General features: G+C 46.6%; 1 protein-coding gene and 1 non-coding gene across 2 annotated transcripts in view; one reads left to right on the top strand and one right to left on the bottom strand.

Moving 5' to 3' along the window:
• Positions 1–12,216, top strand: part of FKBP9 (FKBP prolyl isomerase 9) — a 47,288-nt gene extending 35,072 nt beyond the window's left edge. Inside the window, exons 7-10 of the mRNA XM_032286837.1 lie at positions 424–610; positions 5,568–5,713; positions 8,322–8,485; positions 10,822–12,216. Of these exons, the coding sequence (XP_032142728.1) occupies positions 424–610; positions 5,568–5,713; positions 8,322–8,485; positions 10,822–10,998 (674 nt within the window). The 3' untranslated portion in view covers positions 10,999–12,216. The remainder of the gene's footprint in view (positions 1–423; positions 611–5,567; positions 5,714–8,321; positions 8,486–10,821) is intronic.
• Positions 7,278–7,382, bottom strand: LOC116557627. Its single transcript, XR_004271611.1, has one exon. It is a non-coding gene; the product is annotated as a U6 spliceosomal RNA (small nuclear RNA).
• Positions 12,217–13,290: the final 1,074 nt, after the last annotated feature.

Below are 13,290 nucleotides of genomic sequence, written 5' to 3'. Positions count from 1 at the left end.
TTGGAGTGATTTCACTCTATGGCTGATTTTCTCACCCCACCTCTTACTTCCAGTGGGTGAGGGGCAAGTATTGATTTGGCTGGGCTTGAGTTTCCTCATCTGTGGTTAACTTAGCCACTCATCTTAGCTCAACGATTCCATGGGGCAAAAGGCCATAGTTTTGAATTTTAGTCCAAACTGTGCTCATTACAGGCTGTGGGACCCAGGGCAAATCTGTGCCGCCGCTTATCCACCTGTAAAATAAAGATGAGGTTACGTCTAATGGCCCTTTCAGTATCAGTCTTGGAGTCCTCCTAGGGTTCCGTATCTGGGTGCCTGTTTTCCTCACTTGGAGGGCCTTGAGGACACACCTGGTGATACTTAGGAGGCCCATGTGCTGCAGCCTGCAGGGTCATTCACTAATTCCCCGTGTCTGTCATTTAGGGAATATCCCCGGCTCAGCTGTGCTGGTGTTCGACATCCACGTGATTGACTTCCACAACCCTTCAGACTCGATCAGCATCACCTCCCACTACAAACCCCCTGACTGCTCAGTGCTGAGTAAGAAGGGAGATTACCTCAAGTATCACTACAACGCCTCACTTCTGGATGGGACCCTGCTGGACTCCACGTAAGGGCAACCAGAATGGTGTGGAAGTGAGCCTGGAGGGTGACAGACAGCTGCTGCCACCACCCTCCTCTCTTGGGTGGACAGCTTTTATCTCCGTGCTGTCCCACTGCAGAGCTTGTGCCTGCATCACTGCTCAGGTGCATTATGTTAAGAGTTTCCTATTAATGGTTTTGCCCTGCTACAGGTCATTTTTCAACCTGTCAAATTGTCTTTCTGAAAAGCAGATCTCATATAACTGCTGTCTTCCCTCCCTCCCTCCCTCCCTCCCTCCCTCCTTCCTTCCTCCCTCCCTCCCTCCCTCCCTCTTTCCTTCCTTCCTTCTTTCCCTTTCTTCCTTCCTTCCCTTTCTTTCTCTCTTTTCTTTCTCTTTTATCTTTCTCTCCTTTTCTTTTTTTTGGTTGTGGGGGGATGGTGTCTCACTCTGTCGCCCAGGCTAGAGTACAGTGGCATGATCTTGACTCACTGCAACCTCTGCCTCCCGGGTTCAGGCAATTCTTGTGCCTCAGCCTGCTGAGTAGCTGGGACTACAGGTCCGTGCCACCACACCCTGCTAATTTTTTGTATTTTTAGCAGAGACAGGGTTTTACCATGTTGGCCAGGCTGATCTTGAACTCATGACCTCAGGTGATCCACCCACCTTGGCCTCCCAAAGTGCTGGGATTACAGGCGTGAGCTGCCATGCCCGACCTCTTTCTTTCCTTTCCTTTTCTTTCTTGCAGGGTCTCACTCTGTTACCCATGATGGAATGAGGGAAGTGACCATACCTCACTGCAGCCTCGACCTCCTGGACTCAAGTGATTCTCTCACCTCAGCCTCACGAGTAGCTGACACCAGACATGTGCCACCACACCTGGCTATTTTTTTTTATTTTTTGAGACAAGTTCTTGCTCTGTTGCTCAGGCTGGAGTGCAGGGGCATGATCATAGCTCATCTGTCTCCCGGGCTCAAGTGATCCTTGTACCTCAGTCTCCCAAGTAGCTGGGATTACAGGCACATATCACCATACTTGGCAATTTTGTTTTTCTTTTTTTTTACCAGAGATGAGGTTTTGCCATGCTGCCTTGGCTCTTCTCAAACTCCTGAGTTCAAGCGATCCTTCTGCCTCAGCCCCTCAAAGTTGTAGGATTATAGGTGTGAGTTACTGCACCTAACCCTAATTTTTTAATTTTTGTAGAGATGGAGGGCTCACTATGTTGCCAAGGCTGGTCTTGAACTCCTGACATCAAATGATCCTCCTATCTTGGCCTCTCAAAGTGCTCGAGTTACAGGTGTGAGCCATCATGCCCAGCCTAACTGCTTTCTTTAAACATTGATGCACAGATAAAGGGCAAACTCCCAAGTCTGGCACATAAGGCTCTCTGTCAGCTCCGTTCTGCCTCACCAGTCTCTTCTAATGGGGCCCATCTTCCACCTTCCAGGGCTGCCATGTGCAGTAGTGCAGGCTGTGCACTGTTTTTCTTCCTTTTTCTGGCCAACTTCTGCCCTGGCTTAAATGTTCTCTCTTTTCTCCAAATCCTTCCTTAATTCCTAGAAGAATCAACTCTTCCTGCTTCTGTAGTCTGATAACACTTATGCATTACCTGTCTTTTAGTTTTGTTTCTATCTCTGTTGCCGGTGTGAATACCTTATGGATACTCAATTTATTTATTTACATTTTTATGCCCTGCACCTTACCCAGAGCATAGCACAAAAGCAGCACTGTATAAATGTTCATTGATTGAAATAAATCTGGGAATATATTAAATAGGAACCAACAGCATAAACTAGTGTCAGGCGTGTAGAAGGGGCTTTGCTTCTTGTGAACCTGAATCTTCAGATATTTCTGTAAGTTAATCTTCTCTTCTTTGGGAGAGAAACATTTTCAGCATTAAATTTTTTTTTTTTTAGAGACAGGGTCTTCCTCTGTGAGCCAGGCTGGAGTGCAGTGGCGAAATCATGGCTCACCGTAACCTTAAACTCTTGGGCTCAAGAGATCTTCCTGCCTCAGTTATCCAAAGATCTGGGATTGCAGGTGTGAGCCACTGTGCTCGGCTAATTTTAGCAGTGTTTATATCCATTTTTGTACTGAGCCTGACTTAGTTATCCTAAGTTTGGTTTTGGGGAGAAAAAAAGCTTTGCATAAGCAGGTGTGTGCTGCTGCCCTGATTCTGGATATGCGGGGCCCTCTCTCCCTTCCACCTGTCCCTCTGCCTTCTGGCTTTGGGTGACTCTGGCTGTGGAATTTGACCAGCCTGGCCAACATGGTGAAACCCCGTCTGTACTAAAAATACAAAAATTAGCTGGGCGTTGTGGCGCACACCTGTAACCCCAGCTATTTAAGGCAGGGGAATCTCTTGAGCCTGGGAGGTGGAGGTTATAGTGAGCCGAGATTGCGCCACTGCGCTCCAGTCTGAGTGACAGAGTGAGGCTCTGTCTCCAAAAAAAAAAGAAAAAGAAAAGACCCTATGGATATACTCTTTGGAGCTCTCCCTCTGGGGCTACGGGATCCTGTATGCTCATACATTTAAACGTATTTCATCAACTCTAAAGGGCGTGATGGAAACATTATTTGATGTATCTCTGACCAAGTAAAAGCACTGACAGATGACTTACTGTCAGTCATAAAATGTATCTCCATTACAGAGAGGTTGAACTGTGAAAAATTCGCACTTTAGAATCAAAGAAGTATGTGCATAGCTTCCAGGGCCCAGACTTACAGGGACCTGGCTTACAACAGACCCTGCAAAGAAATCCCAACCACTGGTTATTGGAAGCTAGCGGGAGCCAGGGCAGCAGGGAAGGGACATGGCTTGTTGTGCTTTTGTGGATCAAGCAAACGCCTTAAGAGTGAAAATGGTCCATGAGGTTGGAAGGGTCTGTAAGGTCCACGGCTGCTCTCACTGCTCCTGCTGATGTTCACATTCCTGTCTGCTGATCCTAAGGCTGAGGAAAGGGGAAGTGGGCGTGGAGAATGAACAAAGGAACTCCTTCTCGGAGGTCCAGGATCTGCTTCTCACGTGGGGCAGGGTGAGTTGGTCTCCCTGCCTCGTGCGTGTGTTTGGAGGATTCATAACATCCTGGCAGAGCACTTGGGAGCCATATGAGCCACGGCTCCTTATTAGGAAGTGCTTTTTGTACCCCGAGAGCCTCTGGATTACATGTAAATCTGCAGCAGAAGAGTAGCATCTGGCGTCCTTGCTGGTGTTCTTCCTGGTGTAAGCTTCAGAATAGTGGGATAATGGAAAGCTTGGCCGGCACCTGCCTACCTGGTCCCAGCTAGAGCCCTGTGTGGGCTGAGTCCCGTTCATCAGGACTAAGGCAGCAGCTGCTGCCTAGAGAGGAGAAGCGGAGTGGGAGCTGAGCAGGCAGGAAGCTGCAGGCCGGCAGTGGATGGCGCCAGGAAGCACGCAGGGGAGCGAGGACTGGGTTTGAGAGAAACACTACCCAAAAGAGAAAGAAAATCAAAGGACCTGAGGAAAAAGAATGAGTGGTGTGTTCAAAGATGACATGTGACAACAAATTGTTTGCTTGGAGGATTTTGTTAACGCATGCATGTTTAAACTGGCCTCAGGGAGGAAGAAGAAACATGCATTCCTGGATGACTGAGTTCTGGAATATTCTGTCATAAGACTTTGCAACTGGAATAGCCCCTAAGAAAGGCAGGCAGTAGCAGTTGGCTCCCTCCCCCAAGGCGTCCCTCACCAGAGTTGGCTTTGTTTCGGGTTCCTCCCAGGTGGGAAAACACAAACCCTGTCTTGGTTTGCTGGGAACCAGATGGAGGAGGGAAAGAAGCGGCTGCCCTTGGGGACAGCCAGGCCAGGAAGCCTGCGAAGAGGATGTGACCCAAAGGGTCACCAGTCCATGTTGTCACCAGCTGCTCATGGGCATCAAGGGGGCTCAGGGGAATTTTCTCCTTGGAGTAAAGAACATACTGGCCGGGTGTGATGGCTCACGCCTGTAATCCCAGTACTTTGGGAGGCTGAAGCTGGTGGTTCACTTGAGGTCAGGAGTTCAAGACCAACCTGGCCAACATGGCAAAACCACATCTCTACTAAAAATACAAAAATTAGCCGAGCATGGTGCATGGTGGTGCACACCTGTAATCTCAGCTACTTAGGAGGCTTAGGCAAGAGAATCGCTTGAACCCGGGAGGCGGAGGTTGCAGTGAGCCAAAATCACACCACTACACTCCAGCCTGGGCGACAGAGCGAGACTTTGTCTCAAAAAAAAACACACACACACAAAAAACAAAAAAAAACATACTAGCTGTTTGCCTTTACGCAGTGGTAGGAATGCCACAGATTTTGAAGTAGATTTATTTTTAGTAGTGGCTGAAGTAATAGAGCAAACTTTTTTTAAACTGGCTTCCCAGGCCCGTGGCCATCAAAAATGATTAATCGCTTGGTGGGAGCCCTTTGTACTTCCTCTCCACTGTGCCAAGCATAAATTGTTACTTGCGATTTAAAACATCCCTGTGAGATAGCTATATTTGTTGTCTCCGTTTTGTAGATAAAGTAACTGAGAGATTACATTTCTCAGGGTCAAATTCAGTGGCAGAACGAGGAATCCAACTCAGGTCTTGCTGAATCCAAAACCCAGGGTTTTCTGTTTTGTTTTTGTTTTTGAGACAGGGTCTCACTCTGTCACCCAGGCTGGAGTGCAGTAGCCCGATCTTGGCTCACGACAGCCTCCATCTCCCCAGCTCAAGCGTAAAGGACCCCATTCCAGTATGCTCCTCCACTCTGGAACTTCCACGGTCTTCCCTGGGTTTTCATGGCCTTGACAGTTTTGAAGATGACAGCCAGCCATTCTTCAGCAAGTGCCCCAATTTGTGTTTGTCTGATGTTCCCTCAGGATTAGATAGGGATTTTTATTTCTTTGGTAGAAATATCCCGTGAGTGATGCGTTTTTCCCATGGGAACACTCTCAGTGCCAATGGGTTGGTGACCTAACATGAGGCTCTTCTGTTTCATTTTAGGTGGAATTTAGGCAAAACTTACAATATTGTTTTGGGATCTGGACAAGTTGTACTGGGAATGGACATGGGTCTCAGAGAGATGTGTGTTGGCGAGAAACGGACAGTCATCATTCCACCCCACCTGGGCTATGGGGAGGCTGGCGTGGGTGAGTAAGCAACAGTATTCAAGGGTGTTTGGGGCCTGCTTACCATCTGAATTTTGTGTTTTTTGGGGTGCCACAGTTAGAATCACAGTATGCTTCTTCCATGTAAAATCCAAAGAGTCTGTGGTTTCTATTTTTAAAAATTATTTAGCATTTTCGTTTAAAGGCCCCTGTGAATTCAGTGAGCCATGTCACTGCTCCATTACTCTCTTGAGAAAGAACAAGTATTAGTGAAATAAATCTTGGATCTTCAGACCTATTTGTGGGAGGTGTCCCTGGGAGCTGTCTGGGAGGCTTCTCTGGGGTCAGACTGGGCACATCCTTCTGGAACTGTTTCCTGGGACAGGTTGAATGTCGTAGGCTGTTGCTTTTCACTTCTGAGCCTGTAGGCTGTCCAACAGTTTCCTTTTGGTAGAGATTAGTTGCGAGTTCTGGAAATACTGGCTTTACCTCATCCTCACAGTGGTTATGTTCTGCTCCATTATTTCAGCCACAATGTGTCTTCCACATGGGAATTCAGGAACTCCTATTTTTTTCAGAGACAGGGTCTTGCTCTGTTGCGCAGGCTGGAGTGCAGTGGCACGGTCATGGCTGACTGCAGCCTTGAACTCCTGGGCTCAAGCAATCTTCCCCCTCAGGCTCCCGAGTAGCTGGGACTACAGGCATGTGCCACCACTTCTGGCTGACTTTATTTTTTAGAGATGAGGTCTCGCTATCTTTCCCACGCTGGTCTTGAACTCCTGGGCTAAAGGATTCTCCTGCTTAGGCCTCCCAAAGCGGTGGTATTACTGGTGTTAGCCACCGTGCCTGGCCCCAGGAACCCCTTCTTTTCAACGTTTTTACACTGGTGATATCTAGACATGGAGGAGATAGAAAGAGCTAACTTGTAACAATGATAGGCACTGTGGATTGATCTTTTTTTTCCCCATAAAAGACTTGTAAAGTACATTTGTTCTTCCTACCAATCCCAGAAGAAACCCTTTAAAAAATTGTTATATATTCTTTAAGACTTTTCTGTGATATATTATAAATAATTATAATATATAATTATAAGGATTATAATTATATTATTAATTATAATTAATTATTATATATTATATTATTATAATTAATTATATTATAATTATAAGGATTATAATTATATAATTATATGATTATATTATATAATTATAATTATATTATAATCATATAATTACATATATAATTATATAATTATAATCCTTATAATATAATTATATATTATAATTATTTACAACATATATTATAAATATGATATAATAATATGATACATTATAAATAATGATAACATATAACATATAATCTAGATGTTATATATAATATGAATTAGTGCTTATAGTCAAATCTTGGATCATCGTCTTTAGGCATATTGTTACAATTCTAAAAGTTCTGCTGTTAGATTTGCTTAAAAGTTTTACCATTGCAGTGCAGTTTCTACAAGCAGCTTTCAAACTTTATTCAACAAGACACACAATAAGAAATACATTGTGTTTCCCAATCTGTATCCTACATAAACATGTAATTTAGACATACACACATTTATGTATTTATTTTTAATCAATACATCACGAATTTGCATGTCCTCTTTGCACGGGCGTCATGCTAATCTTCTCTGCATGGTACCAATTTTAGTATGTGTTGCTGAAGTGGGTATTATGTTTAGTTTTATATATAAAATTGACAGCTGGGCACAGTGGCTCACACCTGTAATCCCAGCACTTTGGGAGGCTGAGGCAGGTGGATTACTAGGTCAGGAGATTGAGACCATCCTACCCCATCTCTACTAAAAATAGAAAAAATTAGCCAGGTGTGGTGGCACACACCTGTGGTTTCAGCTTCTCAGAAGGCTGAGGCAAGAGAATCACTGGAACCTGGGAGGTGGAGGTTTCCATGAGCTGAGATCATGCCACTCCTCTCCAGCCTGAGTGACAGAGCAAGATTCTGTCTCAATAAATAAAATAAAATAAAATAAAATTGAAACTCAAGATTCATGACATAATACCTATCCTTTCTATAGGTACAATGTATTCTATTCCTTTTTTTTTTTTTTTTTTTTTCTTTGAGATAGAGTTTCACTCGGTCACCCAGGCTGGAGTGCAGTGGCGTGATCTCGGCTCACTACAATGTCCGCCTCCCTGGTTCAAGCAATTCTCGTGCCTCAGCTTCCCAAGTAGCTGGGATTACAGGTGTGCACTGCCACACCTGGCTACTTTTTGTATTTTTAGTAGAGACAGGGTCTCACCATGTTGGCCAGGCTGGTCTTGAACTCCTGACCTCAAGTGATCTGCTCGACTTGGCCTCTCAAAGTGCTGGAATTATAGACGTGAGCCACTGTGCCTGGCCTTTATTCTATTCCTTAATTTTTTTTAAAAAAAGGAACAGAATACCCTGTATTCTGTCACGGCCCTCTAAACTGATTTCGTTAACAGGCCACTGCCTACAGTGGGAAAGTGACTAGCCTCTGCTCGGTTTTCTTCCTTTGGCCACAAGTCCTAACCTGAGTGAGGCTGCTGAGGTCGGGGTGGGTGCTGGTTGATGGACTCGACTGCTGCCTGCCGGCTGACACCGCCTCCCACTCCTGTCGCCTGGGCAGATGGAGAAGTGCCTGGCAGTGCTGTGTTGGTGTTTGACATTGAGCTGCTGGAGCTGGTGGCCGGCCTGCCTGAGGGGTACATGTTCATATGGAATGGTGAGGTATCACCCAACCTCTTTGAAGAAATTGACAAGGATGGCAATGGAGAAGTCCTCCTGGAAGAGGTAACTAACTGGCCTTTGTAGGAAGGTGGGACTGAAGAGCTCAGGGAGCCTGGTGAGGCCACCAGGCCAGTTCTGAAGGTGAGGCCTTCTCAGGGTGAGGCCAGTGGGCTGGAGGGCTTGTGAGATGACCAGCACACTCGTGTGCCAAGCGCTTTTACACACTCCCTCTCGATGGAAGTCACCATTCCTCTCTGAAGAAACCGAGTCCCTGGGAGGTGCAGGGCTTGATTCCAGGGCACATAGTCTGTATTTAGTTCTCGTTACTGGGTGCTCACCATGTGCCTGTGTGTGCTGAGTGTCTTCAGTGTATTCTCTGTTTGGCCCTCACAACAGCTGTTTTTTAGAAGAAACTGCACAGAGAAGGTACATGACTTGTCCAAGGTCACACAGCTACTCAGAGGTTTGAGCCAGGACTACATGCCTCTTTGTGAAGCTGGGCAATAGAACCGTCTGTTCTGTCTCACCCCTGGGGAATTCCAGCTCCCCGCCTCTTCCACGTCTGCTATTGAAGCACTTCCTCCAGCCTTTTCCTCTCTCTCTCCACATCATCGGCACTTCTGGATCATTCTCATTTGCACACAGATGTGGTGCTATTATTTTTCCCTTCCCCGGATGTGGCTTTCTATTTCTTTCATTATTTTCCTTCCTTTACAGCAAAAACTTCAAAAGAATTGTGTGTCTTCCCTATCTCCAATTCCTCTCCTTCCATTCTCTCTTAAACCCACTCCTGTCTGGCATTTGTCCCTCTGTGCCTCTGAGCCTGACCTTGCCAGGGTGGCCATTGCCTTCTGTATCATGGATTCCAGTGGTCAGTTCTCACGCTCCTCTTCAACACGGCTGGTTCCCCTGCAGGACACATCTTTTTCTGGCTTCCCAGACACCGCACGTCTGTGGTGTTTCTTCTGCTTCCCTGGTATGTCCTCTCAGGCCTCTTCTCCCTGATCTCTTCATGTTTGAGTGCCCCAGGCTAAGTCCTGACCTTTGTTCTTTTCTCCATCTTGAAGTCACTGGCTCAGTGGTCTTGTGGGGTCCGTATCCTGGTGGTGTCTGGATTTGTAGCTCCACTCCAGTTTCCTCTCTCCACTTTACTGTCATGTGTTCAGCTGTTTGCTTGATGTCCTCATTTACTGAACCCCTGCTATCCACCGGCACCCCCACGCCCCTGGAGCCTGTTTTACCCAAAGCCTTTCCCATCACAGTCAGTGGCAACACCGGCCTCCAGTGGCTCAGGTGAGAGCACTCCGTAATCTTTGACTCCTCTTTCTCTTGTAGGCCATAATAATCCTCAGGAAATCATTCCAGCTCTACCTTCAGAGCACGTGCAGAACCTGACACTTCTCACGACCTCCACCCTGCAGCATCACAGCAGTGCCGTTCATGAAGCTCCTCCTGCCCTCTCCCTTGCCTCTACGGTTGTCAGAGTGGCTATTCTCACACAGAAGCTGGGTCAGACCTGCCGAGGCCCTGTCTCCAGGGCCTCACAGTAGTCTAGGAAGACCCTGCACTTCCTGCTTGCTGTGACCTCCTCGCCCGCTATCTCCTTCTGCCCACTTTACCCGGCCACCCCTCACCCCATGCTGTCTCTGACCAGCCAGGCATGCGTCCACCTTGAGCCCAGGCACCGGCTGCCCTTTCTGCTCAGGAGACATCTGCCCCAGATAACTTGTTCAGCCCTTTTCTTCCCTTCTTTTAAGCCTTTGCACAAATCTTCTCTTCTCCTTAAGGCTTTATCCTGACCGCTGAATATAACACTTCATACCTTCCTCCCTTCCTTACTGAGCTCTGCTTTTTGATTTTTTTCTGGAGCATTTTACATTGTAACTTAATGTGTAATTTACTTGTTTTTATGTTCATGTCTAATTGTCTGTCTTTCCACTAGAATGCAAGCACTGCAGGGGCAGGATGTTTGTGTATTGATGTATTTCAAGAGTCTAGAACAGCGCTCAGCACATAGTAGAATGTATGTTTTGATCATATGAATGAATGCATGCATCCAAAAATGTTCTTACATTCTTGAGTGGTCATGGGGGTCAGCCTTTGGTGGGGAACCAAGTGGGGGAACGGATAGCTCTGACAGCTGCTGCGTATTGGCTACCTGAATACTAAGGGCTCTTGGAGTCATTTAGTACAAGGGTTTTTCACCTGCTTTTGGAAAAAAAACAAGACAAAACAAAACACACGTCATAGGTCATTTGGCTGCCAGCACGATTTTGTCTGTGTTGGTATCCCAGACCCAAGTTTCAGCCCTGTCACCACCAGATTGCTCTGTTTCTGGCCCCAGGCCTGGCGTTCGCAGTGGCTGAACTCAAGGTCTGTCCTGTCCCCTTCTTTTCCAGTTCTCAGAGTACATTCATGCCCAGGTGGCATCTGGCAAAGGGAAACTCGCTCCTGGCTTTGATGCTGAGCTGATCGTGAAGAATATGTTCACCAACCAGGACCGGAATGGAGACGGGAAGGTCATAGCCGAGGAATTTAAACTCAAAGATCAGGAAGCCAAACACGATGAACTCTAAACCTGGCATGAATCAGATGGTGCCAGGGAGTACGTGACACCAAGCCACCTGTCGTGGCAGAATGTGCAGTGAGGGTGCGAGGGTCTCTCAGAAGGTGCATCATTAGCCAGTAGTAGGTGGGTCACATAGTACCTGGTGTACACATCGGGGTGGGTTGATATATGGGTGAGAAGTTTAGGCTGATTGCCAGTGATAGTAAACAAATCTGTTCAGGGGGTCTCAGCATGGGATGTGTCCAGTATTGAAAAGATTGCACTGCCAACCATGATTTGTGAGCCTTCTAGGAAATTTTGTTACTAAAGGGATATAGTGCCACACAGAAGTTATAACCATCTGGGAGGAACCATAAGAAAAAGTGTCCAGGGTACCTACATAAAGAGGGTTAACATTTTTTAACTTGCTGGTTAAAACCTTTTAGAAATATTCTTGAGATGGGCAGGAAAGGCAGAGGGCTTGTTTGCCCCAGCAGGGTTCCCAGAAGACAGCTGTGGTTCTTCCTAGAGGCCTGTGTAAGCTCTGATGATGCTCCCCACCACACACACATGCATATCATGCTTTTCCAGCTCACCACACCCCGCCGCACTGTGGGGCCTCCCATTAATAGTGTGTAACTTGGAAGTTAAAAGAGCCTTCTGGACAGAAAACTGGGCCAGGAAAAGGCATCTCAGACCACGAATAGAGAATTTGATTTTGCGTTTGCCACATAAGGTCATCTGCTTGGCTTTATCTTATTCCCACCTTTCTATCCCATAGAACACTCTTTTTTATCCATACTAATTAGATAAATAGGGCTGGGGGCTGGGCTCCGCTGGTCACTCAACAGAGTATTTTCCTTGTCTGAGATGGAAGTTTCGTTCCAATAGATGAGCTGCTGAGTATCCACAAGGTGACATTTTCCTGCTGCCCATTTGTGTCCTGGAGAGAGTGGTGCCCCAAAGGCAGAGGCCAGCTGCCAAAGACAGGAATGACAGTCCACCTGCCGGCCTGATTCCTGCATCATGCAATAACCACATGGCTACCTTCTGTCCTCTGTTTCCAAGTGGTGGTGGCACTTACTCTGAAGTCATCAATGATTTCCCTTTGAAACTACTTTTTTACTAATTTAAACTATTTTGTACTGATTTAGCCCTGAGATAGTTCGTGAAAATGCTGTGCACTCATTCAATGGAATAAATGTTGGAAAGCTGATCTTTTCTGATATAAAATGTTGAATTATATCTGGTTTTCTCATGTTTTATTGGAAGGCTGAAGACCTATGAGAATGCACCGTGCAGTCAGAATCCCCTTGATGAAAACAGCAGGACTTCGCTACAGTTATTGAGGGAGTGCGCTCTACTTACAGGGAGTGTCAGTCAGGGTCTTGGCCCTCCTCCAGGGCTCCTGAAGAGAAGCTAAGGAAAGGACTGTTTAGAGTGGTGTGAGCAGGGCTGGGGGAACTGAGGATGTTGAGTGCCTGTGACAGCAGTGTTGGCCACTGCAGGAGGCTGCTGTCACTGAGGCCTGAGGGGTCAAGAGAAGGCAGCGGGAGCAGCACAGGAAGGGCTGCCTGGAGTCGTCACGGAGAGATGCAGCCACTACTAGCAGTGCAGCTGACACTGCAGCAGAATGAGGGACAAGTGCCCCATCACCTCTGTGCCCCCATTCTCTGCTCCCTGCCACTGGTTGTTGGAAGCCAGAGGGTAAGAGGAGCTCAGAGACTGGAGTTCTCAGAGGTCAGCCTCTTGGATGCAGAGAAAGGTGGAGAATGAATCTGAGGTAGCGATGGGGTGGGTGGGAGCAAATGGAGAATAACTGGCACATGTATAGAGAAACAGTGTGTGTGTGTGTGTGTGTGTGTAGCACAATTATACATTTAAAAGCAATAATATTTTAATATATATTATAAATAATATGCATGAAATATATGTATAATATATAATACAATTGCTGTTAAAAAGCAAATACTGGCCATGTGCCGTGGCTCACCCTTGTAATCCCAGCACTTCAGGAGGCTGAGATGGGTGGATCATTTGAGGTTCAGGAGTTCAAGACCAGCCTGGCCAACATGGTGAAAAACCATCTCTACTAAAAATAAAACAAACAAACAAACAAAAATAGCCAGACGTGGTGGTGGGCGCCTGTAATCCCAACTGTTTGGGAGGCTGAGGCAGGAAAATTGCTTGAACCTGGGAGGCAGAGGTTGCAGTGGGCCGAGATCACGCCATTGCACTCTGCACTCCAGCCTGGGCAACAGAGCAAGACTCTATCTCAAAACAAAAAAGCAAATATGTTATTGTTTATTCTTTGCAACTT

Source organism: Sapajus apella, unplaced genomic scaffold, assembly GCF_009761245.1.
Source record: "Sapajus apella isolate SASKATOON/1434 unplaced genomic scaffold, GSC_monkey_1.0 scaffold19, whole genome shotgun sequence".
Lineage (NCBI taxonomy): Eukaryota > Metazoa > Chordata > Mammalia > Primates > Cebidae > Sapajus > Sapajus apella.
Note: the sequence above shows the minus strand (reverse complement) of the source record. Positions and strands in the feature narration are given on the sequence as shown.